The following is a 27,245-nucleotide window of genomic DNA, read 5'->3' as shown; positions in this document are numbered from 1 at the left end:
GAGCACCGCCCCTCGCGGCAGCCGGAACTCGGCGGCTCGGGACCTCGGCTGCTCCGGGCCCAGGCCGGACTGCGGCCATGGCGTCGGCGGCTGTGGAGAGCTTCGTGGCCAAGCAGTTGGACCTGCTGGAGCTCGAGAGGGACGCGGAGGTCGAGGAGCGCAGGTACGGCCGCCGGCCCGGGCCTCGGGTTCGGTCCGGCGGTTCCCCTAGGCCCCCCTACTCTCCCAGCTCAGACCTCGGGCGGACCTCCCTCCTGGGGGCTCGGCCTGACCAGCCTGGGGGTCGGGATTTGCCCTCCTGACTCCTCGAGTCCGGATCGCGGCTGTGAAGGGGCTCGGCCTCCCACAGAGATGGAAGCCTCTTCACCCCTCGGGACAGCCCGTTCCGTTTGGGGGACCCTTAGGAAGGGTCTGTTCTCCCCCTGAAGTCCTCCTCTGAACTTTGCCTCGTAGGTGCTGCCTCTCTCCCCATTTCCATCCCCAAAGTGTTCTCAGCTCTCTTCCGTCATCGTCCTCTCTGTCAGTGTTTGCGCCTGTTCCGTGCCAGGCCCCGAGTGAGATAGAGTCACTGATGGTCCCCTGGCGGCTGGGTTTGAGCGGAAGGGGCAGGTGGGAGCGGAAACAGTTCCCTCCCAGCGTGATAGATGCTGACCCGTGTGTGCAGGCAAAGTGCTGTGGGAGCAGGAGGGTGGACAGCTGACCCTGGGGAGCCTTAGGTTGAGGCTGGCTTCGTGGAGGAGGTGGTGCCTGAGCACAGCTTGCAGAAAAATAGGGGTTCAGGTGGAGGCGGGGGAGGATATTCCTGGAAGAGATGTGGGGAGGAAGGGCAGCCCTGCAGGCGAGGGTGGAGCCCTGAGAAAGCCAGACTTGTTTCCGTAGGGCTGAAACTTTGAGAGATGACACTGAGGCCTGTAAAAGCACCCCACATACATCAGCCCCTTTAAACCTTACGTCAACTCTGCGAAGTTGGTTACTGTAATTCTCGTTTTATGTCTAAGGAGGCTGAGACAGAGGTTAAGTCATGTGCCCCAGGTAACACAGGTCGAGCCAGGATTTGAGTTCAGGCAGGCTGATCCCAGAGTTTGCACTCAACCGTTGTGCTACCCAAGTGGAGAGGATTTGTTTTAGAGGTTTTTGATCGTGATGGTTAAGAGCATTTGGAGTCCTGTCGACGTCAGTGGGATCCCAGCTCCATGATTTATGGCTGGATGACTTTGCAGGCTTAGTTACCTCATCTGTAAAATGAGATCATTCTCACAGCAAACCAGTGAGGTGGGAACACAATGATCTCGAAGTCAAGTGCTCAGCACGGTTCAGAGTACAGAGTAAGCACCCATGGGAAGATAGGCGGGGGCCAGATTGGGAAGGGCCTTGTGGAGAAGATTGCATTATATTCCTGTGCAGAGGATGGGCCTCGGCGCAGTTAAGCAGGTCAGGGAGGTAAATAGATTTTCATCTTAGGGGGATCTGTTGGATGTTGCTGCTGGGATTGGCTGGGGAGAACCCAGAGATAAGGAAGTTAGGAAGCTCAGTTTAGTCCAGAGACGGCCAGTGATGTGGGCTTGAACCAAAGCTGTGGCGGCGAGGATGAGGCAGGGGTGGATTCTGGGTACAAATGGGAGGGGCCTGGTGGGACTCAGTGACACACAGGACTCAGGACAGAAGGTGAAGATGAGCGAAGGTTCTGTCTTGGGAAACTGGGAGGAGGGCACAGATCGCGCTGGGGCTATAGAGGGGGGCAGGTTTGAGAGGGGGCAGGTTTGGAGTTTCCCTGGTCACCCTTTGTGCCTGTGCAGAGATCTCCATCTGTTCTTCCTGCACGGTTGGAAGTAAAAACTGGTAAAATACAAATACTGAAGTCTCAACATTGGGTGTCTCCCAGGTCCTGGCAGGAAAATGTCTCTCTGAAAGAACTCCAGAGCCGAGGCGTCTGCTTGCTGAAGCTGCAGGTATCCAGCCAGCGGACCGGGCTGTACGGACGGTTGCTGGTCACCTTTGAGCCCAGGAGATGCATGTCTGCAGCTGTGCTTCCCAGTAACAGCTTTATTTCCGGTCTGTGCATTTTTGACATAGGTGGACTTTGAGTATTGCTGTCTTCAGATGTGGGTTGTAAAGACCAGGTCACATACGACCAGTTGGGGAATAAAGCATTGTAATGGAAAGCTCTCACTTAGAAATTCAGCAGTTACGAGGCTTTTTGGTAGTTTAGAGCAGCACTGCCCAGACTGGCAGCCACTGGCAGCCACTAACCCACTAGTGGGTTATTGAACGCTCGAAATAGGGCTAGTGATCGCTGCTGGTGTAAAATACGCATGAGATTTTGAAGATTTAGTGCAAAAAATTTAGAATATCAAGAGTAATTTCTTTGAAAACTGATTATATCTTGAAATGATAATATTTTTCATGTATTGGGTTAAGTAAAACGTGATTAAATTTACCTGTTTCTTTTGGTTTTTTAATATGGCTACTAGAAAATGTAAAATTACACATGACTCTCACATGTCTCTTGAGTAGCCCTGGTCCAGATGGTTCAACGTGTGTAGTTGTGTATTCCCAGACCTTCCTCGCGCCAAGGATACTTTGGCTAAACTTGTGGCAGCTCTGCTGGAAAGGAGGGGCAGTTAGAAGAAGCTTCTTAAGCTCACACCTGGGACTCGTGTTTTTGATCAGAGCTGGAAGCTGGGAGAGAGCAACACTGCTGAGCACTGCATTTCCATTAGAAAAGTCTCTCTGCCTTGTTTTGGTGGTGACAGAGTTTGTTGGTTTCATATTTCGATTTTCTAGACGCTTGCCCCACAATTGTTGGAATATGGGCTGGGTTTGGAGACAGATAGGAGGAGGGGAAGCTGCTGGTTTGGAGTCAGATCTTACACTTTGCTGTTAAGTGGCCGAGGGTCAGTCACGTGTCCTCTGAAGAACAGAACCAAGGGGATTATAGTTGAGCTTTCGGCCTCGCCATCAGGATGAGTGGGTGGGACTGGATGCGCAGGGCGTTTGTAAACTCTGAAAACCAAAGGAATAGTACGTGTTCAGGCAGTAAGTGTTGCGGAGTGAATGACCCGAGGGGTTGGTGAATAGCTGATAAACAGGAAGTCAGCTGTTTATGTGAAAAAGTATGGAGCTGAAAATCTGATGTGTTGCTTCGGCTTCTGATCAAACGTAGGTGGGGTTGTTAGTTTTTCGTCTCCTGAAGAGCAGTTTTAAGGCTCTGTAGCTGAGAGGTGTGAATTCTGCAATGTGGGACCCTACTCAGGGCAGCCGGTGGGGAAGTCACAGTCGGGACGGGGTCGCCTGCACTCAGCCTCACGGAGGTCCCCGTGCACAGAACCAGACCTCGGGCCCAGGGGCACTGCTGCCACCTGCTCTTTGTCTTTAAAAGTTGGGGCGGGAGACAGAAAAGATTCAAGGTGCAGATGAAACTCATTGCCTAGAAGGAAAACAGCTAGGACTAAGAATACGCCTCATGCTTGGTTGACGCGTGGCACGTACTCTGACTCGGAATAAATGGGGTGTGAGTATGTGGGAGGTCCTGGCTGCATCTCAGCGTGGATTCTTGTTTGGTCAGAACTGTCTGTGTTCAAGTGACAGAAACCCCGAGCCAGATGGGCTGGAACAGGAGGGGGGCGCGTGGGTTGTGATAGCTGGAAGGTGGCTGCACGGCTCAGAGGAGGTCACCTGGGCTTAGTTCCACCCCGTGTTTCGGCTCCGCCCTCTCCTGGGTTGGCTTCCTTCTCAGGTGCCAAGTGATAGCAGCTTCAGCCCTCACGTCCTCTCCAGTTTCTGGTCCAGCTGGGAAGGGTGAGGGCATCCTTCCAGCTGTCCACCCAAAAGTCTCACCACATCTCAGGGGCTCTGATTTGGTCCCTTGTCCATCCCCGAGCCAGTCACTGGCCAGGGGGCTCGTGAAGCCCTGATTGGCTCGGGTGTGGGTCGTGTGCTCTGTCCCGGCATCAGGGGAAGCCTCTCAGACTCGCCTGGTGATGGGTGAATCACCAAACAGCTGTCACAGGAGTGGGGAGGCCCAGCTGAGTGGGCAACAAACCACCCTCTCCCTCCTTCCTCAGTGTTCCCTTTCCACCTGGAATGTTCTCCCCCAGGTGAGCTCGTGGCCCCCACTGTTTCCAGGGCCCACCCTGCTTACGGGTCACCCCTCAGAGAGGCCCTTCCCACACTGCAATGGCACCCTCGTCCCTCTCCACCCTCTGCTGCGCTTCTTTTTTTTTTTTTAATACATTTATTTTATTTGTTTTGGGCTGCATTGGGTCTTTGTTGCTGCACGCGGGCTTTCTCTAGTTGCGGTGAGCGGGAGCTACTCTTCGTTGTGGTGCACGTGCTTCTCATTGCGGTGGCTTCTCTTGCTGCGGAGCGCTGGCTATAAGGCGTGCGGGCTTCAGCAGTTGTGACGCGCGGGCTTCAGCAGTTGTGACGCATGGGCTTCAGTAGTTGTGGCTCACGGACTCTAGAGCGCAGGCTCAGTAGTTGTGGCACACGGGCCCAGCTGCTCCGTGGCACGTGGGATCTTCCCGGACCAGGGCTCAAACCCACGTCCCCTGCATTGGCAGGTGGATTCTTAACCACTGCGCCACCAGGGAAGCCCCTGCACTTCATCTTAACTAAAGCCCTTGGCTCTGACCCCTGGTAGGTTTTCGTATTTGCTCCTCTCCTCCCTAACGTGAGCTCAGGGACTGTGTTTTATTCCTAATATAGACCAGCACCCAGAACAGTGCTGGGCACAGAGGAAGACTTTAAATATTTTATTGACTGTCATGTTTGTTTTAAACAGTTCATTGAGCTCCAGTAAATTTTCACATATGATGTTAGTTAAAAGTATTTTTTTTTACTGATTTCATTTCTAATGAATGTAATAGATAAAATGTTTGAAATATGCTGGAATTTGTTATATGAAGTAATTCACGTTTAGCGTTGTTCAGTGTTTATGTAACTGGCCTTTGCTTCTGTAGGTGACATAGTGGGTCTGTATGAGGAAGACAGTCAGCTGGCCACTGGGATCCTGACCCGGATCACCCAGCAGTTGGTCACCGTGGCCTTTGACGAGTCCCATGATTTCCAGTTGAGTTTGGACCGAGAGCATTCCTACAGGCTGTTAAAACTTGCCAACGACATCACTTATAAGCGACTGAAAAAGTAAGTGTGTGTGACTGGAAGTCACATGTGACGTTTTCCTTAAACACACCTCCCTCCTGCTGGGCAGAAGAGGGCAGGCACATCCGTCTGGGGTCGGTCGCGTGCCTCTCATGGGAGGTGGCGGGCAGCAGCGTCGCGTGGAGCCTCAGGCGCTGGGTTAATTGCTGGTTTTCACTAAGCTCCTAATTTTCATTTTCTCCTTTGGCAGAACTCTGATTACCCTAAAGAAGTATCATTCTGGCCCCGCCGCCTCGCTCACAGAGGTCCTCTTCGGCGGATCAGACCCCAGCCCTGCCAGTGAGATACGTAAGAGCTTGTGGTTTTCCTTTTCTGGTTGAAATCACCATGGACAGGATCTCGAACAGTGAGACCCTGGGCCATTTTAGCAAGAGTTTGAGAATGTACAGTGAGAAGAAATCTACCTTAGTGTCTTTTTATAAGTTTCTTTGTGTGACTTGCTAGAACTAAGTCTCTTTCCTGTACACGGCGTCAAAGAAGTAGTTCATTCCATTTTTTTTATGATGTTCTTTCTAATATATCTAAATATTGAATATTTTTGTTTTGAAATGCGAGGGTGTTTCTTCTAGCCCAGTGCCCTGTGAGAACAGAGGATGACTGATCATGCCTCATGCTCGATAGCATTGTTTTATAGTTTGAAAAGTCTCAGTTCTAAGTGCATTTGATTATTTTCTCAGTATCCTGTAAATTGAAGACAGTTTATTTCTAATTGTAAGAGTGCCGTGTATTAGTCATAGAACGTTTGGAAATAAAGAAGCATATAAACAAGGGAAAGAAATCACTCGAAAACCTGCCACTTAGAGTGAGCCTCACTGATACGTGTGTGTATTCTTCTAGTTGCTTTTCCACCTCCACACAGAACAGTCTGACTTACATACAGACACACGCATGTGTCCATGTGCACACACACACACACACACACACACACACGACTGTTCTCACGGCGGTCTGTGCAATTTCTCATCTCCTTCAGTGTCTTGGAGAAGCTCATTTTGAGAGGAGTTTTATCACCTCGCCAGGCAGCTGCCCGTCACTGAACCACCCTGTAGGTGTTGGACTTGGCCGGTTTTTACAGTATAGCTTCAGTCATTCTCACACAAGGGCCGCCCCACACCCTTTTCCCGTCACGCCGGTGCTCGTACCCTGGCGGTGTGTTGGCTCTTAGCTCAGGGCTGCTTTGTACCTTTTCAGATTCCAAAAGCACTCACATTTCAATAAGACTTTATTTCTGCCAACCGTTTACCGAGAGGCTACTATGAGCTGGGAAGGGAACTAGCATTGTTTTTGCTGTGTTTCAAGGAACACGATGTGCCCTGCTTGTAGCCAGCGTCCAGGGGAGAAGGGAACACGCAGGAGCTCTGGGTCGGATGCTCCGTTGCTCTCTCCGAGTCTGTTTCCGTCTTAACCTCCGGGTCGGCGCCCTATGCCCGTGGGGGTCAGTGCGCTCGTCTCTGCGGCGGGCACCGCGGGGTGGAGGCTGCGGGTGCGAGGCTGGATGCAGCGGCACCTGCTCTCAGAGCACGGAGCTTACGAAGCAGGTCATTAGAATCGGCCATGGAAGATTCAGAACAGAAACATGGTCCTGGATCTGCTCATAATTCTTGTTTGTTTTCATCGTTTTACGGGCGCTTAAAAAGGGCCACTATGGTAGAAATGAATCTGTTCCCAGAAACATTTACTTTACAAGAAGCTGTTATTCTGGAGCATGAGTTGGCAGACTTTTTCAATAAAGGGACAGATGGTAAACATCGTAGGCTGTGCCGGCCGGTGCGGCGGCGGGCTGCTGGGGACAGTGTCCCGGGACACATGCCTCACCGAGCAGGCGGCCGGCTGGGCTTGGCCTGCGGGCCACAGTCTGCAGATTGCTGGTCCAGGAAAACAAAGCAGGTTGATTTTGCGTTGACTGGCCGACCCCTGGGGAGGGCCGGCTTTCTCCCCGTTACAGCCCGTATTTCTGTCGGCACACGTGGGGTCAGGGGCGGGGAGTGCCGGGTGACTGGGAGCTGGGTCCTCACTGTCACTTGTTCCGCAGCCCCCCTTACTTTCTACAACGCCACTCTGGACGCCTCCCAGCAGGAAGCGGTCTGGTTCGCGCTGTCCCAGAAGGAACTCGCCATCATCCATGGGCCTCCCGGCACTGGGAAGACCACCACTGTGGTTGAAATCATTCTCCAAGCTGTGAAACAGGGCTCAAAGGTGGGCAGTGGGCACCGTGTCCCCGCCGGCACCCCTCACTCCGGTCTGCCACGCTCGCAGGCGCCCCGCAGGGCCCCAGCCTGGGCTCTGGGGGACTCGGTCGGCAATGTTCCTGAGTGTTTACTGACTGAGCACTGGGCTGGGCCCTTTTCGGTCTCTGACAGCGCTTGGGACTGTTGGTCTGGGGTGGTGAGGTCTGGGTTACTGTCGGCCAGGCCACAGTCTAGGAGCCGCGTCTGCTCAGCACCCACGCTCTGTGCCCAGACCCCTGCTGGGCATGCCGGGCGTGCAGGTGACCAGGGACTGTCTGTGCCGTTCAGGAGGAGACCGTGCAGCCAGTTCCCGGAGACAGAAGTGTTCTGGTTGATCAGGTGGTCTGGTGAGTTGTGCAGAGCGCAGGTTACCGTTTCTGAGATGTGGGATGTGATATCGTGTGTTGTTCACTTAGATTTTTAGTGGGTGAGGAAGGATCCTTCATCCTCATCTGTACCAACACGAGTCCTCGTGGATTCTGAGCACGTGGAAAGCTTTTCAGAAAACCTTTCTGGGTCGTAAACGTTGGATAAGGATAAGAATTAGAGCAATATGGTCCACATTTGTAGGTTGACATTTCCTGGGTGCTTCTTATGAACGAGGCACGTTTCTCAGTCTTTCCAGAGTTCGCCCCTTTAATCCTCACAGAAGCCCCGGGTGCGGGGACTCCATGGTCTCGGGCCCCGTCCCTCCACAGTGGGTGGCAGAGCCAGGACTCAGACTCGGGCGACACTCTCCCCAGAGCCCCCTGCTCCTGCAGGGAGATCCATGTTGGCTGCAAGGCCACGTCCAATGGTCTCCTGCAAATGACTGTCTTGGCAAGATGTTTACCAAGAAAAGCTGGTGAAAGATGACTTACTGGCAGGGAGCAGATTTGATGGTTTAATTGGGTGCCTCTGTTTCAGGAAACAGTGAAACAGGAGACACCTGTGTTCACGCTTTGGTGCAAACCGCCTTTGGCCACCTAGATGGGGTGGGGACTCTCCTCTCTGCCTCCCCTTCCCGCTCCACCCCCTCCTAAGAGCCAGACTGCAGTTCTGGAAGCAAGATTGAACCTGTTCAGAAAGGTTTTTCCTCATTCCGCTTTGTCAGATGATAAAGTGACTTGATGGGTGATGAGACGGGTGTCCCAGCCCTGATTATCTCAGGGCACTTTGAGGCCTTTCCTTCCAGTTGCTGGGCATCCTTTCTGGTCCTTTGGAGCCTAACAGGTTCTTAAGACCCGAGGTCTAGTATCCAGATGTTGTGTCAGTTTCCAGTAACTCATGTCCTGCAGACTGTCTGCATCCGTCCTTACAGCCGGACGTTTACACTGTAACGATACTGGTTGCGCACGTTCCACCCTCCTCTCTTTAACTTTCGGACTTTCCATTTGCTTAATAGAAACTTAAGTGATTTCGTTAAAAAAGAAATCACCAAGCCCAAGTTTGCGCTGTGCTTCCCCAGGTTCTGTGCTGCGCCCCTTCTAACATCGCCGTGGACAACCTGGTCGAGCAGCTGGCCCAGTGGAAGCAGAGGCTCCTGCGCCTCGGGCACCCCGCACGGCTCCTGGAGTCTGTCCAGCAACATTCCCTGGATGCGGTCTTGGCGCGGGGTGATGGCACCCGGATTGTGGCTGACATCAGGAAGGACATCGACCAGGTCTTGGTGAGTAGCTCTCAGCCGGTGTCCGCTCTGCGTGTGGTTTCGTGATCTGCAGTCTTTGCCGGGAGTGCACTGTATCCTCTTGCTTTTCTCTGGCCTTTGCCGATTCATGTACTTATCTTGAACGTTGGGACTGCCCATTTTTGGTAGAGACCTGTGCTCAGCACTGAACAGGGACTCACCTGTCTTCAAGATAGTTTCATGAAGAGGTGAGCAATTGTCTTGCAGAAAATATTCCTCTTAAGGATTACCTATGTCTGGCATGTTGGCTGGATAATATCGACCAGCAGAAAAAAAGCAGCCTGAAAATAAAAATTCAGAAAATATGCATCCTCCCTAAATTTCTAGTCCATTAATATAAAACATGGTGTAATCCTTGTGAAAGAGAACTAGGTAGGTGATAGGTTAATCTGAGATGGAGTTTTCTCGTGCAGTTCAGAACTTTCGAGCTCTTTGGTTCTCTAGTTTACACGTCCGCCCCCAGTTCCCTTAATCGCGTGTCCTGCCCTGTGTTTGCTCACCGCCAGCCTGTCTCACTGCCTCACATTTCTCTCCTTCTGTCGGGGGCTGGTGCAGAGACTCAGCCTTCCCCATGGACCTGTGGAATAGTGGGAACCCCGGGGGCGGAGACCAGGACACATGCATGTTACTCAAGGTTAAAGGCGCTGTAGGAATTTGCAGTGATGTTATTCGCGCCGTCACACATGTGGATGATTTCATTTTCCTTTTTCAATAAATTATTTAATTAATTTATTTTTGGCTGTGTTGGGTTTTTGTTGCTGTGCGCGGGCTTTCTCTAGTTGTGGCGATCAGGGGCTGCTCTTCGTTGCGGTGCGTGGGCTTCTCATTGTGGTGGCTTCTCTTGTTGCAGAGCACGGGCTCTAGTGTGCGGGCTTCAGTAGTTGTGGCTCGTGGGCTCAGTAGTTGTGGCATGCGGGCTCAGTAGTTGTGGCGCGTGGGCTCTAGAGTGTAGGCTCAGTAGTTGTGGCGCACAGGCTTAGTTGCTCCGCGGCATGTGGGATCTTCCCAGACCAGGACTCGAACCCGTGTCCCCAGCATTGGCAGGCGGATTCTTAACCACTGTGCCGGTTAACCACTGCTTCCTCCCTCTCCCTGTGGAGGTGACAGTGGCTCTAAGGCCAGTCAGGATGTCACCTGTGTGGATCTGTTGCTCCTTCAAGAAAGACTTTTGACTTTTTAGCGCCTTTGAAGGGACTTACATAAGTGGACCAATTGATGATAAATAAAAGCATTTGGTGAATTAAAAGGAGCTAAAATAAGTGCAAAGTCGAGCCAGAATTATGATGTTTTCTTTGCTTTTCTTTACAGGCAAAAAGCAAAAAGACCCGGAATAAAAGAGAGAAAAGTAATTTTCGAAATGAAATCAAGGTGTTAAGGAAGGAGCTGAAGGAGAGGGAGGAAGCAGCCATGCTGGAGAGCCTGGTGGCGGCCAACGTGGTCCTCGCGACAAACACAGGTGAGGGGACGGGCCTCCACCCCGTGTGGCTTCGAAGAGGGCTGGGAGTGTGCCCTCTTCCTTGGTTTTCTGGAAGAGTTTGGTAGAATTGTCTTTAAAATTGGGTAGAACACACCAATTCCAGCCCTTCTGGGCCTGCAGTTTTCTCTGTAGGGAGGTTTTTTCTTTTTTTTTTGGCCACACTGCATGCTGGTGGGATTTTAGTTCCCCAACCAGGGACTGAACCTGGACCATGGCAGTGGAAGTGCCGAGTCTTAACCACTGAACTGCCAGGGAAGGGGACTCCCTGTAGGGAGGTTTTTAACTGCAAATTCAACTTCTTTAATTGATATAGGATATTCAGGGTGTCTCTTCTTGAGTGAGCTTGTGTCTTTCAAGGAATTTGCCCATTTAATCTAAGTTGTGCAATTCCTAGACATTAAGTTGTTCATAATAACCCCTTATTTAAAAAAGGTCTGTAGCATCAGTAACAATGTCACCTCTTTTGTTCCTGATGTTGGTAATTTGTATCTTCTCTTTTTTCCCTGATCTTCTGGCAGGAGGGTTATTAATCTATTGATCACCTCAGAGCACTGGCTTTTGGTGTCACAAGTTTTCTATGTTATCTTTCTGTTTTCTGTTTCATTGATCTCGGCATTGGTTCCTATTATTTCCCTCTTCCTGCTCACTTGGGTCTGGTTTGCTCTTCAGTTTCTGTTTTCTTCAGCTGGAAGCAGAGGTCAATGATTTGTATTGATTTGAGACCCGTTGTGTTTTATACTAGAGGCATTTAGTGTTATAAATGTTTCCCCATGTACTGTTCTCATGGCATCCCATAAATTCAGATGTATTGGTTTTCATTTTCATTCATTGTGAAATATTGTCTCATTTCCCTTTTAATTTCTGTTTTTGACCCATGATGATTTAGAAGTGTGTCATTTTCTTTCCAAATATTTGGAGGTTTTCCAGATAGCTTCCTATCATTGATTTCTAATTTAATTCCATGTGGACAGAGGACGTAGTATGTACGACTTGAATCATTTCATTGAGACTTATCTTATGGTCCAGAACGTGGTCTCTGTGAATGTTCCACGTACACTGGAAAAGAATGGGCTGTCTGGTTTTGTCAAAGTGTTTCATGATGGTTGATGACTGCCGTTCAAGTCTGTATCTTCCTGATTTTCTGTCTGTGTGTCCTGTCTCTGAGCGAGGGGTGTTGAAATCACCTGTCACTATGCATTCGTTTATTTCTCCTTGGAGTTCTGTCAGTGTTTTCCCTGTGGCCTTTGTAGCTCTTTTACTTGGGGCGTAAATGTCATGTTTCCTTTATTAACCAATTTATCATTATGAAATGACCTTCTGTATCCCTAGTATGTTCTTTTTTTGAAGTCTACTTTGGTATGAAGATAGCCACTTCAGCTGGAGACCACACTTAGCTGCTTTAGGCCTTTCTAATGTGGCCGCTTGGTTCTTAAAAGCCAGCAAGTGAGAGAGTCTTGTAGCAAGATGGGTTACAGTCTTCTGTAATGTTACCATGGCGTGACACCCCATCATCTTTGCTATATTCCTTTGGCCAGAAGCAAGGCACGGGTCTGGCCCACGCTTAAGGGGAGGGTATTCCGTGGAGTGTGAATACCGGGAGGCCAGGGTCAAGGAGGGGGTTGCCTTAGGGTCTGTCTGACACAGCCTCTCATGGGGGCTACTCTAAGGAATGGAGTCCAGGTTCTGATTGACTTTGTAATTATTGTTTCACCCAGTTGCCTTTTAAATCAGATAGGACAAAACCAGAATTACAAAAATGCTCTCATACTGTCTTTTGTACTTACCTATGTAGTTGCCTCTGTTGGTGCTCTTTGCTTCTTGGTGTGGATTTGAGTTACTGTCTAGGGTTCTTCATGTCACCCTGAAGGACTCCCTTTAGTATTTCTTGAAGGGCAGGTCTCAGCTTTTCTCTACCTGGGATTATCTTTTTTCTCCTCTGTTTTCGAGTGACTCTGTTTTTAGAGATAGAGTTCTCGGTTGGCAGCCTTTTCCTTTTAGTTGTTTGACTGTGTCACCCCCTGCCTCTCGGCCTCTCTGGTTTCTGCTGAGAACGCAGGGTTAGTCTTACTGAGGATCCCTTGTATGTGACAGGTTGCTTCTCTCCTGCTGTTCCTTCTTTGTCTTTCGGCAGCTTGACTGTGGTAAAAGTCTCGGTGTGCTCCCTTCGGGTTAACCACGTGGATTTGTTGAGTCCCCTGGATGTGTGCATTGTTTTCCATCAGATTTGGGAAGTTTTCAGCCATTATTTTTTCCAATATTCTTTTGGCCCCTTTCTTGCTCTCCTTTCCTTCTAGGGCTCCTATTATGCACACGTTGGTGTACTTGATGGTCTTCAAGGTGCTGGTCATGGGATTCATTCTTTATTCTTTCTGTTCCTCAGACTGAATAATTCAGTTGGCCTGTTTCCTGATTCTTCTGCCTGTTCAGATCTGCTGTTTAGCCCTTCCAGTGAATAACAGTTATTGTACTTTTCAACTGCAGACTTTTTTTTTTTAAAATAATTTCTGTGTCTTTATCGATAGTCTCTATTTGGCGGGACGTCATTCTCAGACATCCCTCACCCTCACCTCCTGTGGGCGCAGAGCCCCAAGGTGAGCCAGAGGTGAGTGCGTAGGGCCTCCTCTGGTCTTTCCCGAGTGTGCACACAGCCCTTACACGAGTGTAGGTTCTCGGCCACGTGTCGGAGCTTTCAGAGCCCACGGACATCTCACTCCCCAGGTTTTCCTTCAAAGCTTCTGGTCATCCTGCTTTGCACCAGCTGTTATCCTCAGCCTCCGAGAGCACTCGTGTGCAACAGTGGCCTCTGGTTGTTTCCCACTGACACCCCCTGGGGAGGGGCTGTTTGCACAGGGCGAGCTCCAAGTCAGGTCAAATAAAGACAGTCTTGCGAGTGGGACCTTCCAGGGAACCAGCAGCAAGTCTGACAGTGACAGTTCTCTGGGGGCGGGGCTTCGAAGGAGTTCTGTCCCCAGTGGGGCAGGCCGCTGCTCTTCACTGTGAATGCAGGCCATTGGTTTCAGGGCCAGCACAGAACTGGGAGCGGTGCCTGTGTCCAGGAATGCCACAGAGCCCGCTCTGCTTGCCCAGAGTTAGTCAGTTTTCGGAGCAGACACTCCTGGATTGCTGTAAGCTTTTGATTGATTTCTGGAGTTCTGAAAGAGTCGGTTCTGCCAGTTCTGCCAGTGTTCTCGTTGCTTTGGTGGTGGAGGGAGTTTTCAGAGGCCCTTATCCAGCCGATTCTGCTCACATTCTTCTCTGACTGACTTCAATGCAGCACCCGCTGGAAATCACAGCTGCCCCTCCGTGCAAGGTCAGCATGTGGCCTTTTAGGTCCCTCCTGGTTAGACTGGGGAACTGGAATGAGATTCCTAGAAGCGCTTCCCTCTGCAACGTGAAATCACAGCCATAATCCAGGCACAGCTCTTAGCTATCCAAAGCCCCGTCCAAATTCTGCCTTCTCTGCAGACAGACTCCCTAACCGTCTCTGCAAAGTCGGGCTCAGGAAAGTTATCGAGATGTAGGTCTTAATCATAAGATAATATACATCGTAGCGTCATTAATCTAGGGGAAAAGGGCAAGAACTCACGTTTGTAGCGTCTGTTAAAGCCTCTCATCTTGTGGCAGGCACTTGATACGTATTATTTAACACGTGTGCTACATTTTTATATATGTATTTGGGCAACCAGTATGTGTTATTTGACACATCCTTGCTCTATTAGTATGTGGTGTGTGTAACAGTCTGTTTGTAGGTGAGGCCCTGGGGTCGGGTGGCTTGCCCAAGGCCTCACCGCTGTTTGTGAGCGTGGGCGCGGGCCCCGGGTCTCGCCCACACTGGACCTCATTCCATCGTACGGCTCTGTGTTCCACGGAGGAGGCACTGGTGCGGTGGTTCTGTGTTGCTGGTACGTAGGGGTTTCCCCGGGTGAACGCCCAGCAGTTCATTTTCTGTGTGTTCAAGAGGACACCTAAGAAGAGAATGAAGTAAATCCTAAATTCAGAAAACAATACAGAAATTACATTTAGAATTAAGACAGCCTTCCAAGGATTTGGGGTCCCAGCCCCAAAGCGGTGATTGATTTTGGTGAATGAAACATTGGAGTGGCCGTGACCAGGGGCGCACTGCTTCACACTTACACGTGGAGTGGGCTGGAACCGTGAGCCTCGGAGCGTCCTTCCCAGGTTTTATTCCAAGGTGCAATCATATTACACGAGCCTTAATACAAGACTAGATGATGAAACAGTGGCTTGTTGGTGGCTCTTTTGGGGTGACTGCAGCTAGGATGACACAGCCGGTGCGTCCTGTAAAGGCTTACGGTTCTGATTTCGACCAGGTGCCTCTTCGGACGGCCCCTTGAAGCTGCTGCCAGACGGCCACTTCGACATGGTGGTCATTGACGAGTGTGCCCAGGCCCTGGAGGCCAGCTGCTGGATCCCCCTGCTGAAGGCCAGGAAATGCGTCCTGGCCGGAGACCACAGACAGCTGCCCCCCACCATCTTCTCTCACAAGTAAGGCCCCTCCGCCCCTCAGCTGCCACCCCTGTGTCTATCCCTCGAAGCCCAGCCCAGAAGCCCCGGGCTCAGCCGGAGGTACTGGAGGTGGTGGGAAGCCTGGCCGATGTGCTGACTTAAGGATGTGCGGTGGGCAGGTGGCTCCCTGGGCATCTGAGCCCCCACTTTGGCGGAGGGAAAAGCCTGGGGTCCCCCGATCGGAGGCTCGGTTTCAGTTACACCGCACAGAGGAAGTAGGGTCTCAAGTTGTATGACTCACAGATCCCAGAAGAGGGGACGCGGCCAGCAGGGGAGGGGCAGCCGTCCAGCCCAGGTCACTAGAGAGTGGCTAGCAGACCTGTCATTTATAAGTTGGTTGGCGCCGAGGCCACTGGCTTTTCCCGGGCTTCACTCTCAGGGGTGGCTGTAAAAGGTGCCCCGGGTGAAGCAGAGCGGGAGCGGGAGCCCTGAGCTCGGGTCCTTCTCTGGGCGTGCGGGCTCTGGCGTGAGCTGGGTGATCACACTGTGAGGCCGCCCGGGCAGCAGCTCCGAGAGCAGTGGTGTTTCTCATCCCGCCGGGGGTGCCGTCATCCGTGGGCTCCTGTACTTGCTTGTTCAGATGGCAGCTCGGTCAGACGTGTGCTCCCTGAGGTCGGGGGTCGAGTGGTGTCCATCCTTGTGGCCCCAGAACCGGGCGCGTGCTCAGTCCCTGCCTGTCGAGTTGACGTCCTCTAACGGGGCGGCAGGTGGGGGTGCGTGCTCGCGCAGGGGTCCCGGGGGAGTGTGACTGGCTCTGGCTCATTGGCCCTCATCTGCAGGCACGTCCTTCCGCTGAGGACACGAGGGGTGGCTAAGGGGACTGCGCTCCTGCCACTGTAGGGACGCAGCAGTCAGTCCCTGGTGGTGTGACTGCTTCCTGGGTGCGGCCTGCTGCCGCCACCGGGCCTCTTCACCCTGTCCGCAGACCCCCAGGGCTCCGGCCACGCTGGCCCCTCCGTCCCTCCTCCACGGATGTCGGGTCCCGACCGCCCTTCATTCACTTCTCTGTCATCCCCGTTGACGGCTCGCTCGCCTGGCTTTGTCAGCACTCGGCACTCCTGGCGATGGTGTGTGTCAGTCCATCGTTTACTTCCCAGCGGCAGTGTGAGGCCTGTGAGGCCTGGGGACAAGGCCTGACACTTGGCGTCCCTGAGCTAACTGGCCTCTTCCGGGCCAGCTCCCACGCCCAGGTCCAGGGGTGGCTCCCAGAGGCTGAGGCCCCCGCGAGATCAGGAGACGAGCAGACCTCTCCCTGCTGCTGCTGTTGAAGACGAGGGTCTCCTCCAGTCCGTGCGAGGGAGGCCGTCGGTGGAGCTCGCAGGAGGGGAGTGGCGACCCTGGAGCTGAGGGGTGTGCAGGTCAGGGTCCCCCAGGAAGGGGCGTCCGGCCGGGGGCTTCAGAGTGAGGGCGCAGAGCGTGGGGTGAATAGAGTGGGAGACGGGGGAACGTGGTTTGGAAGATCGTCCTGGTGGGAGCGGGCGTGCGCGTGGGGAGGGGCTCGGACGCTCTCCAGAAGCGGGGCCTCGGGGGCGTCGATTCAGCAGCTGGTTCCGGAGGAGGCCCGGGGGGTCCTGGGAAGCGGGTCTCTGGGTGGACGGTGTGGGCTCGGGGAGGGGGCACCGTATGGTGTCTGTGGAGAAAGCAGGGTGATTTGGGGGGAAGTCTGTCTGTGGGGTCGTGCTGGGTGTTTCTGGGTTTGTGGTTGGGGCTGGGAGTCACCTCACCCCTCCTGTCCTTGGCGCTGCTTTTGGTTGGTACCTTTATTAAACAGCATTAACTGCAGAGGCCTGGTCAGTTACGGAGGGAGGACGGATGCCTGGGTAACACTGGGCACTTTCCCTCCGTGGTGAGAGGAGGCTCTGGAGCCCGGCCGCCTGGCCTGGCCCTGGCTCTGCGGCCCGCTGGCTGGGCGGCCTCGGGCTGGTCTCTCTCCTCGTGTGGAACAAGGGAAGCGTACCAGTAACCGGCTCAGGTTGTGTGAGGATGAGGCGAGTTAATCGGTGTAAAGTGCCCAGAGCAGTGCCTGGTGCGTGGGAAGCACCCAGCAACTGTCAGCTACTGCTGTTGTTAGTAGTGGACTCCTTACGGCCGGAGTGTGTTGGAATTTTCAAAAACTTGTCTGTGTTAGTTCCCTTCAGCTGCTGTAACAAATTACCACGAACTCGAGCAACGGGGCTTTATTATCTTACAGTTCTGGAGGTCCAAAATCAGTCTCTGCGACTTGAGATCAAGGTGTGGGCGGGGCTGGTTCCTTCTGGAGGCTCGGGTGGGGGGAGAATCCGGGCCTTTGCCTCTCCCGGCTTCTGGAGCCACCTGCCTGCCTTACCTGTGACCCCTCCTCCGTCTTCAGAGCCGGCTCTGCAGCATCTTCAGGGCTCTCTTGTCACATCGCCTTCTCTGATGCTGACCCTTCTGCCTCCCTCTTAGGAGGCCCTCGTGATGACATGGGCCCTCCCGGATGACCCGGGATCATCTCGCATCTCTGCTCCTCCCCTTTGTCACTGAGGTCACATGCTTGCAGGTCCCAGGATTAGGACGTGGGCACCTCTGAGGGGCCGCACCCTTAGTTCTAGGTCAGAAGTGGGGCGTGGGTTGCGTGCTGAGGTTTGAGGACTGCTTTCCTCCCCGGCCCCTGGTTTAGGCTGGACCCAGGACTCAGGCCCTCCTTCCTTGTCCTCTCCTTGGGGCAGGGCCGCACTGGCGGGGCTGTCACTGAGCCTGATGGAGCGCCTGGCGGAAGGGCATGGCGCCAGGTCGGTACGCATGCTGAGCGTGCAGTACCGCATGCACCAGGCCATCGCGCGCTGGGCCTCGGAGGCCCTGTACCATGGACAGCTCACGACCCACCCTTCCGTGGCCGGGCACCTCCTGCGGTGAGTGACTCGGCTACACCCCCGTCCCCTGTGTCACCGGAACCACGTTCCACAAAGATCTGAGAGTGAAAGTCGCCTCTGAGACTGGATTTCTGCATCTTGCCCTGGAGAGCTGGGTTGGGCTCCTGCAGTCTGAGGTCCCTTGCTCTCTGCACCGCCCGTTGTCCTGTCGGGGGAGAGGGGCGGCTGGGGGAGAAGGGCAGCAGGGCTTCTGTTCCTGGGACCCCAGCGCCGCTCTGTCGCCAGGGCCTCGTGCATTCAGTCTCACCTGTGTGCAGGGATCTCCCGGGAGTGGCTGCCACAGAGGAGACGGGTGTCCCCCTGCTGCTGCTGGACACGGCCGGCTGCGGGCTGCTTGAGCTGGAGGACGAGGATGAGCAATCTAAAGGGAACCCTGGTGAGCCTGCCTGCAGAGGCCCAAAACGGCCCTGGGCTGCTCTTTAAAGATCGAAGCCCCTCTCAGCTGCCCGCGTCAGAGAGGAGCGGAGCGAGCAAGGGGAGCAGGCGACGGCGCGGCCCTCCTTGGGGCGGCGGTCCTGAGCCAGACGCCCCGGGAGGTCGAGTTCTCGACGGGTGGGCGTCCCCGAGTCAAGGGAGTGGGTGGGCCCAGGCCGCGTCCTGTGTCCTCGTTCAGAACCGAGTGGCCTGGCATGGCCTGGCTTGGCCTTGGGACGCGACCCTGGCTCACTCACAGGGCTGCCAGTCAATGGGTCGCACGGCCGTTCTTCCACTAAGAGGAGACTCCCGTCAGCTGTGGGTCCTGTGCGCTGTTTGCTGGGCCTGGTGGCCCCTCTGCCCCAGGTTGTTGGCTTGCAGGAGTCAGGCCCAGTGTGAGACCAGCCTGTCGTCACAGACGGAAAAGTGCTTAAAAAACAGGCGTCGGTGACAGGCGTCCAAGGTGCGCCCCGCCTCGTGCTGAAGAGTCGTCCATTTCCCTCCAGGTGAAGTGCGCCTCGTCAGTCTGCACGTCCAGGCGCTGGTGGACGCCGGTGTCCAGGCCGGCGACATCGCCATCATCACGCCGTACAACCTGCAGGTGTGGGGCTCCGCTGTCTCTTGTGTGTCGGGGCGACTTGCCGCCCCAGAGGGGCCAGAGGATGAAAGCTCCAGGGTGGAACTGACCACATCCTGACTGGATCCAGGGCTCAAATGACCTCAGCAACGGTCTCCGTCCACCTGTCCGTGTTTCCCCCCTGCCATGCCATCCCCTGCCCCATCCTGGGCTCTCGCCTGGTTTGCTGTGTCGGCTGCGTTTTCAGGCCTGCCCTCGGGGGCCAGGCAGCGTCAGCACGACGCCGTCCTTCCAAGGTGGTCCCGGGGGCGCCGCCTGTCTCTTTATGGCATTTCCCACGGGAGTCTCAGGTTTGAGTCTTATCGGTCCAGCTCAGGTTGTCCCGTCCCTGAGCCGCTGGATTGAGGGGTCCTCGCCCCTCCCGGGGTCGGCCTTCCGGCTCGTGGGACACCACGGGGCTGGCGTGGCTCCGGAGGCTGCCTGAAGGAAGGTCGGGGGCGCGGCTGTCACCTGGAGAAGGCGGTGGGTCGGGACCAGCAGACACAACCGATGTCTGCTGCCTTCTCTTGGGCTTTTCTTCCGTTTCCCCTCTCAGTGCCTCTGTGCTCGTGAAGCAAAGCCTGCCTGCTTTGGTAGGAAAAATGTACCTGCTTCAAAGCATTCTGAGGCCCGCTGATCAGTTGCCATCCCGGTTTGGAGGCGTCACACGTGGGGATGTCTGAGCCAAGCGAGATGGTGACACGCATGTCAGCGCTGGGGTGTGGGTCACAGCTGCCACGTTTGTGTGCTATCTTGGTCTGTTGTGCGCACGCCCGTGGGAAGAGCGGTTCTCGGAAGCCTTCTCCCCGAGGCTCCTGCGGGGCCTCCCTGGGGCCTGGCAGCTCTGCAGGGCCAGGCCTCCGCCGGGCTGAACGGCAGCGCGTCCAGGCCGGCCCGACCTGGGCTGTGATATGTGGCCTCGCTTGGTGTTTCAGGTGGACCTGCTCAGACAGAGCCTCACGCACAGGCACCCGGAGCTCGAGATTAAGTCTGTCGACGGCTTCCAGGGCCGAGAGAAGGAGGCTGTGATCCTGTCCTTCGTCAGATCCAACAGGAAAGGTGCGGAGCCGGGACTTCCCTGGTGGTCCAGTGGTTAGGCCTCGGCGCTTTCACTGCCCAGGGCCCAGGGTCGATCCCTGCTCGGGGAACTAGGGTCCCGCAAGCCGAGTGGGGTGGCTGGGGAGACCGGGACACTGCTGCAGAGGGGGCCCCAAGAGCCCAGAGCTTGTCTCCTGGCCTCCAGGCCAGTTCAGCCTCAGGGCATGGCTTCTGCGGCCAGGGCGTGTGGATGTGCCATCTGGTAAGAAAACTGTACCCAGAAACAGTTGTTAGTTAACGGGCTCTGTGAGTCGTTTCCAGTACGAGGTTGGCAACAGATAAGAGGAGGGGATAAGCTGAGGCGGGGGAAGAACACACTGGAATGTCCCTGGCGCTTTCCCTTGTGTGTCGACCGCAGCTGCAGCCCTGGGCTGTGTCCTGGGTCTGGGCTTAGGGAGAGGACTTTGTACCGACTTGGGAATGAGCGGCAGTCTGGTAGCTGCCAAAACTCCAGGTGGGACCGTGGGACTGTCCTAGACGGTGGCTGGGGGCTGAGGGGTGGGTGCTGAGTGACGGGGCCCCTGGCTGTGGGGGTGGACGGAGCCGCGTGGTCCTTCTCGGGTGACGGTCGCTGATGGGGGGAGGCCTGCCTTCCTAGCCCTTAGTCCCTGCTCCCTGCGCCCCCTCCCGGTTCGTGTGCAGGTGAGGTTGGCTTCCTCGCCGAGAACCGGCGCGTCAATGTGGCTGTCACCCGCGCCCGGCGGCACGTGGCCGTGGTCTGCGATTCCCACACCGTCAGCAGCCACGCCTTCCTGAAGACGCTGGTGGACTACTTCACAGAGCACGGGGAGGTGCGCACAGCCTTTGAGTATCTCGACGACATTGTCCCTGAAAACTACTCCCGTGAGGGTGCCCAGGGCCCTGGCCAGGCCGGCGCGAAGACCCGCGGCTCTGCCGCGACGGCCAGGAAGGCTCCCGGGAGCAGGCAGCCCACGGGGGCCGCGCTGGGTCGGAAGAAGCCGGGCACGGCGCCTTTGTCCTCCGAGGCCCAGCCTCAGCCCAGCCTCAACGGAGGCGGCCGGGAGAGGGCCAGGAGCAGAGATGGCGCAGAGCAATTCAGGGCTGTGATAACGGAGTTCGTAGCGAGTGAGAAGACACAGCTAGAGTTCCCTGCCTCCCTGGATTCGCAAGACAGGATGTGGGTCCATCAGATCGCGGAAGAGTACGGGCTGAGGCACGCAAGTGCTGGGGAGGGGAAGGAACGGTTCATCACCGTGAGCAAGAGGGTCCCAGCGGCCCCTGCGGCTCCAGCAACCCCGGCAGGGCCTGGCAGCAAAGCCCCTCTGTGTCCAGAGCCCCCCAGCCCTGCGCAGACAGAGCCCGCCATCGGGGAGCAGAGCAGCCAGGGCCAGCCGGACCTGAAGGCGCTGCACCTGGACAGACTGCAGAGGGCGGGGAGCCAGCCGGAGCAGCGGGCCACGGGCTCCGGGCCGCGGAAGTTACCAGAAAAGAAAAAGAAGAAAGAAGCAGAAGGTAAGCTGGTTGGCTCGCGAGAACACAGGCGTGGTGTCCCCTTTACTGGGGAGTTTGCCCCACTGCAGACCCACTTGCCACCCTCGAAAGAATCAGGACCCCTTCCCGGTGGTGCCCCTGCCCTAATCCTGCATTTTCTGCCCAGTTTCAGTTGGTGTGGTCTGAGTTCCCTGAGGGCCGTGCTAGTCACAGTGTCCTTTGTGTGCCCGGGGCCTCGCCTAGGGCCCGGCAGGTAGGGAGCCCTCAGAGCTTCTACTGCAGGTGAAGGGCCTGGAGTAGCAGCCGGGGTGGGCCTGGGGCCCCTGGGAACGGAGGGGCAGCCGCAGTGCCCTGCTGCGGCAACGGCGCTCCTTCCACGGGCTCGCGGGGTCCCAGGCAGGGCCGCGCACTCCGCTGTTGCATCCCGGGCTGTGCTGGCCCTCTGCTGGGGCGCCCGGGGCCTGTTTACTCTGCACCCCCGTCTCGTACTGAGATTGAAGGTCCAGGGTCTGGATTTTCTGTAGACGCCTAGGTGAGCTCTGTTATAGCCGCTTCCCTCTTGGCAAGACCGCGAAGGCGGTCCCGTTCCCCGTATCCCTTGATGCCTGTGCGCAAAGCTGCATGAGCATGATTCTCAGCTTTCAGAGCAGCCTCCCTGCGCCTGAGGGTCCGTCTGGACTCACTCCATGGCATTTAGTGAGCGACCTCCGTGTGCCAAGCCTTGCGCTAGTGAGCAAGACGGACGCCACCTCCGCCCTGTGGGAGCTGACACTCTGATGGGGGAAGGAGATGCTTCACTCCTGTTTAAACCCCACTGAGAACATGTAACTGCCATGGAGGATGGGGGCCAGGAAGGCATGACTGGAGGAACTGGGCTTCCTTCCAGAGGAAGGTGTGGGGCATGGCCACTTGAGGACCGAGCGCCCTGGGGAGACATCACCCCATTTCACGGCTGCTGGCACTGCTCGGGGTTTGAAACGCTTCTTCAAGCAGCCAGAATTATGGTGTAATTACAGAATTACGACCATATTATAATTGTGTTTCTCTTCCTCTTCTGAGCGTTTTCCTACAACTTTAAAAGATTTTCACACACCTGGTTACGAACGTTAAGGTTTCATTAGCCCTGGCCGGTGAACGTGCAGGGGTTCATCTGACCATTACCCTGGAGGCGTGGTAGTTCGGGGTTTTTATACTTAACGAGGTAAGGAACATTCTCACATTTAAATGCTTCTCTGGATTTAAGAGGATGAACTTTGTGCAGGCCTGCTCCCTGCACGGCCAGCCCTTTCTGGAGACTCATGCCTTCACTGCCTGGTGTGAGTGGTCGTCGGTTCAGTGAGGGACCCAGCTCGATGGTGCATCTGCTCACGCGCTGTGGCCCCGAAAGCAGGAGGCCGGGCGCAGCTGCCCGATGGGGCAGATGTGGGCCCAGCGGGAGAGTTCCGATCCGACTTCTTTCTCCTTGCCTGTTCGGGCGACACCTTTCTCCCCTTAGGACCCATGGCCATAGATCTGCCCGCCGGGGAGGACTTTGACGCCCTGGTCTCGGCCGCCATCAAGGCTGACAACACTTGTGGCCTCGCCAAGTGCACAGCCAGCGTCGTAACCCTGGGCCAGCTCTGTCAGCACTGCAGCCGCCGTTACTGCCTCAGCCACCACCTGCCCGAGGTACGTGGACCCTCGGCTCGGGCAGTGGGGAGGGCGGCAGGGCTTTGTCTCCAGGACACAGACCTGGGCGTATGCACCCCATATAGACTGGGCCTGTGCGCGTGTGTGTCACCCACATACAGACTGTGGAACTGTACATGTGTGTCACCCACATACAGACTGTGGGCCTGTGCCTGTGTGTCACCCACATACAGACTGTGGGCCTGTGCGTGTGTGTGTGTGACCCACATTCAAACTGTGGGCCTGTGTGTCACCCACATACAAATTGTGGGCCTCTGTGTGTGTGTATGACCCACATAAACTTTGGACCTGTGCGTGTGTGTGTAACCTGCATACAAACTGGGCCTGTGTGCGTGTGCGCGTCACCCCCATACAAATTGTGGGCCTGTGTGTGTGTGTGTGTGTGTGTGTGTGTGACCCACATATAAACTTTGGACCTGTGCATGTGGGTGTGTCACCCACATACAAACTGTGGGCCTGTGCATGTGTCACCCACGTACAGACTGTGGGCCTGTGCGTGTGGGTGTGTCACCCACATACAAACTGTGGCCTGTGTGTGTGTCACCCCCGTACAGACTGTGGGCCTGTGCGTGTGTGTGTGTGACCCACTTTCAAACTGGGCCTGTGCGTGTGTGTGTGTCACCCACATACAGACTGGGCCTGTGCGTGTGTGTGTCACCCACATACAAACTGTGGGCCTGTGCGTGTGTCACCGCCAAGCAGATTGACATCACCCTGCCAGGGAGGTCTGCTCGGAGGAGGGTCTGGGCAGGGCTGCAGGAAGGGTTTTGGGCTCTAGCTGCCAGCCCTGTGAGGGTGTGGACCCTGCCCACCCCCGACCCCCGGGAGCCCCTCCGAGGTCGGTGCTGGGGCTTCCTGAGCCCCGAGCTCTGCGATGGCGGAACTGGGGGCCTCTTCCTCCGCCCCCAGCACAGCACTGCCTCTTGTGTCCCCCAGACCCACGGCTGTGGGGAGAGGGCTCGCGCCCATGCACGGCAGAGGATTAGCCGGGAAGGGGCCCCCTACGCCGGCAGCGGGGCCAAGGACAGGTCCCTGGACCCTGCCAAGAGGGCCCAGCTGCAGAGGAGGCTGGACAAGAAGCTGGACCAGCTGACCGGCCAGCGGAGGGGCAAGAGGAAGGAGAAGGGGAAGTGAGGCCGGGAACCCCACCGCGTGCACCGCCTCTGTGTCTGAAGCTGTGGCTGCCGGTGAGCGGGGCTGCCCCCGGCGTCTTTCTGTCCCTGGCGGCAGCTCCTGGCGACAGTGCTACAGGCAGACCCATGCCGTCTACCCGGTGACGGGTGAGGTGGCTGCGGGAGCACGGGGCGGTGAGCTGCTCTGACGTGGTGGGTCGCGGTGGAGAGGCCGCGGGGCACAGCTAGGGCCAGTGGCCGCTTCTCAGGGCTGTTGTAGGGAAGGCCCTGGACTGCTGCGTCCCCTTCCTCACTCCCGGCCCAGGCCATTCCCCGAGATCCCGCCCTCGGAATCACGGGCTGCTGCTTCCGGCGTCGGGAAGGTTCTGTTCCCTCGGACCCCTGCCTGGGCCTCAAACTCCATAAAAGTGATGTCCCTGCCGTCCAGGGCTGGCCAGCGTTCAGCCCGTCAGGTGAGAGGGCGCCCAGGTGACGTCTCGGAGCTGGCACGTCTCCTGCGTGCCCCCGTGCACGACTCGCCCCTCGTTGGGGCTGTGACTTCACCGAGGCCGTCGTCTGTCTGTGCCCTCGTGGCTGCGGTGGCCCCGGCCTGACCTGACAGCCCTGACCATTCTGCTGCTGTGCAGGCCCTAGCTCAGGCCCGGGTGTGGTTTACGAAGGCTCCCGGGCCAGCGCCTGCCCGTCCTCGGCGCTGTTCCCGGTGATGGTCTCGGGAAAGAGCCGCCCCAGAGCGCCGGCGCTGCTGACCCCTGCAGACCCAGAGCCCCCGGAGGTGTCCTCCCGGGTCCCTCGTTGAAGAGAACCCCAGGTGGATGTATTCTTTTATCCTCAGAGTTTTTTGTGTTTCAAAGGGATATAAGTGATTTAAAAACCAAATAAAAATATGTGCACATGGTCCACAGTATGTGTGTTATGTGTCTCCGATGGTCGTTCTTCCCCTCTTTGCTCAAAGCGTCACTTCCCGAAGTGGTTGAGAACCGGTGAGCACAGGACACTCGGGGCCTTAGGCGGGAGGTGGGCGCCGGCCACGCGGGGCAGCTCTTGTCCTGGGGACAAACGACAAGGGGGAGAAAACATACCTGTTCTGCTTGATTTTCTACCAACTGGAACGAAAGTTTCAGGTTGGCAGGTGTAGCACTGTGAACTGGAGAGGAAAACACAGGGTCCGGCTTGAAGGAAGGACAGCACTGAGGACGGCGCTTTGCCTAGAGCTGCCGCTGGAGAAGAGGCCAGGCCTGCACGGGGCCTCCGGGCATCGGTCTGGCTCCTTCTCTGTCGCCAACTGCACCCTCCCGCCCCCATCGTCATTCCCATCCCCGGGGCCCTCAGAGCCACTGGTGTTCAGGTGTCTGAGTTTTTGGCCTCAGTCTCCCTCAGGAGCCCCCCCCAGTTGCCACTTATCCAGCGTCTTGATGGAGCCTGTCCTTCCCGCCAGGCCCACACGCTTGACCACCCTGCGTTTGCCAGTGCTGGGCCCCGCCCCCCCGCCTGGCGGCCCTCCCTGTGCCCCCTCTCGTGGAGACGCCCCACCCCTGCCCAGGCCCGACACCCACTCTGCACCACGGCCCCTCCTCCTGCCCCTTCCGTGGGTGCCTTCCTCACTGGCTCCCATGAAGTGGCTGTAGGACTGAATTTTTCAGGAAGAGGAAGGAGTGGGGACCCGGGTGCACTGTGTCTTTAAGTGCCGCACACTGTCTGGTGATGATTCATGTCATCACAGAGGGCACTGCCTTGTGTAGAGCCGCAGCTCCCGCTGCCCTTGAGGGCCCAGGCTGGTGGGAAATGTGGACGTGGCTACAAGGTCGCAAGGCGTCTGCGTTTGAAGCATCGTTTCATGGTTGCTGAGCGGTACGGTGGCAGCTCTTCTGCCTCCTGAGGGTGCTAATCTCCCTGCCTCTGTGGTAACAAGCCCCAATCCCCTTGCCGCAGGGAGGCTCTGGGTCCTCAGCTGGATCAGGGAACATACCCTAACAGCCACAGGAGGGCCAGGTTCAGGGATGGGCCAGAATCCTAACAGGGCCCATCAGGGATCTACCCTGGGGTCCGCAGACAGATGCTAAAAGAAAGGTGTTGGTTCTTCTTCCGCCGGGGATGACCCACAGCCACCCCTCCTGCCGTCTAGAGGAAGCCTGTCTGTAGGAGAGAAGGAGGCCAGCACAGAGGCAGCACCAAAACGGGGTGTGGCGGAATAACCTGATCACATCGAGCACCTGGGTCCAGCCGCACCTGATCCCCAGCCCATTCTCAGTGTCCCGGACTAATAAATCCCCCTTTCTAGCCTTGGGTCTCCGTCCGCCTTGGGTTTCCGTCGCTAGCAGCTAAAAGGATCTTCGCTGACCCAGTTGTGCCCACGTCTGTGTATCTTATTGGGTCTATCCAGTCCCGGCACAGAGGCGGTGCCGAGTCAGGGCACCGGAAAGGGCAGGCCCTGTACCTTCGTCCCGTGGGCCATCCCGCCAGGAAGAGCTCGAAGTAGAGGAGGGAAGTTGGCGCGGGGGTGGCGAGAGACCTCCCGAGTTGGGGGGCCCTGCGAGTGGATGCCAGCTCCACTGAATGTGGCTTCTTCTGTCACAGGGACGGGAATGGGCCGCCTCTCCGGCTATGCTGAGAAGTCTGCAGCGTGGCAGTGGGCAGCGGGCAGTGGGCAGTGTGTGTTGGCAAGGCCTGGGCTGGGCTACTGGGCTCTTGGCAGTACCCCGTGTGGTTTGCTGTGGTTGCCTCACACCCCTGCCCTGCGTGGAGCCTTCACCCCTCCACCACTGCCCTCCACTCAAGCCGGCTTTGACCGATGGTTAAAATGTCATGAGTTGATGGCTACAACACAAAAGTTTTCCGTTTCTCATCCCAGAGAGACTTTGTTAGGAAAATATTTGTAGCTGGTTGCTCAA

The 27,245-nt window shown here is 56.1% G+C and overlaps 1 protein-coding gene across 1 annotated transcript; it reads left to right on the top strand.

The window, feature by feature from the left end:
* Positions 1-11: 11 nt before the first annotated feature.
* Positions 12-25,261, top strand: IGHMBP2 (immunoglobulin mu DNA binding protein 2). Its single transcript, XM_022591158.3, has 15 exons — positions 12-163; positions 1,883-2,052; positions 4,962-5,145; positions 5,354-5,451; positions 7,196-7,359; positions 8,839-9,039; positions 10,366-10,513; positions 14,866-15,040; positions 17,752-17,934; positions 18,213-18,331; positions 18,876-18,970; positions 19,921-20,044; positions 20,726-21,556; positions 23,031-23,203; positions 24,161-25,261. The coding sequence occupies exons 1-15, from the start codon at positions 78-80 to the stop codon at positions 24,356-24,358; spliced, it is 2,949 nt and encodes a 982-aa protein (XP_022446866.2). The 5' UTR covers positions 12-77; the 3' UTR covers positions 24,359-25,261.
* Positions 25,262-27,245: the final 1,984 nt, after the last annotated feature.

Source organism: Delphinapterus leucas, chromosome 7 (genome assembly GCF_059928025.1).
Source record: "Delphinapterus leucas isolate spDelLeu-1000000601 "Yukka" chromosome 7, BTC_Dleu_Yukka2, whole genome shotgun sequence".
NCBI classification, from domain to species: Eukaryota; Metazoa; Chordata; class Mammalia; order Artiodactyla; family Monodontidae; genus Delphinapterus; species Delphinapterus leucas.
This window is presented reverse-complemented; position numbering and strand designations above follow the sequence as displayed.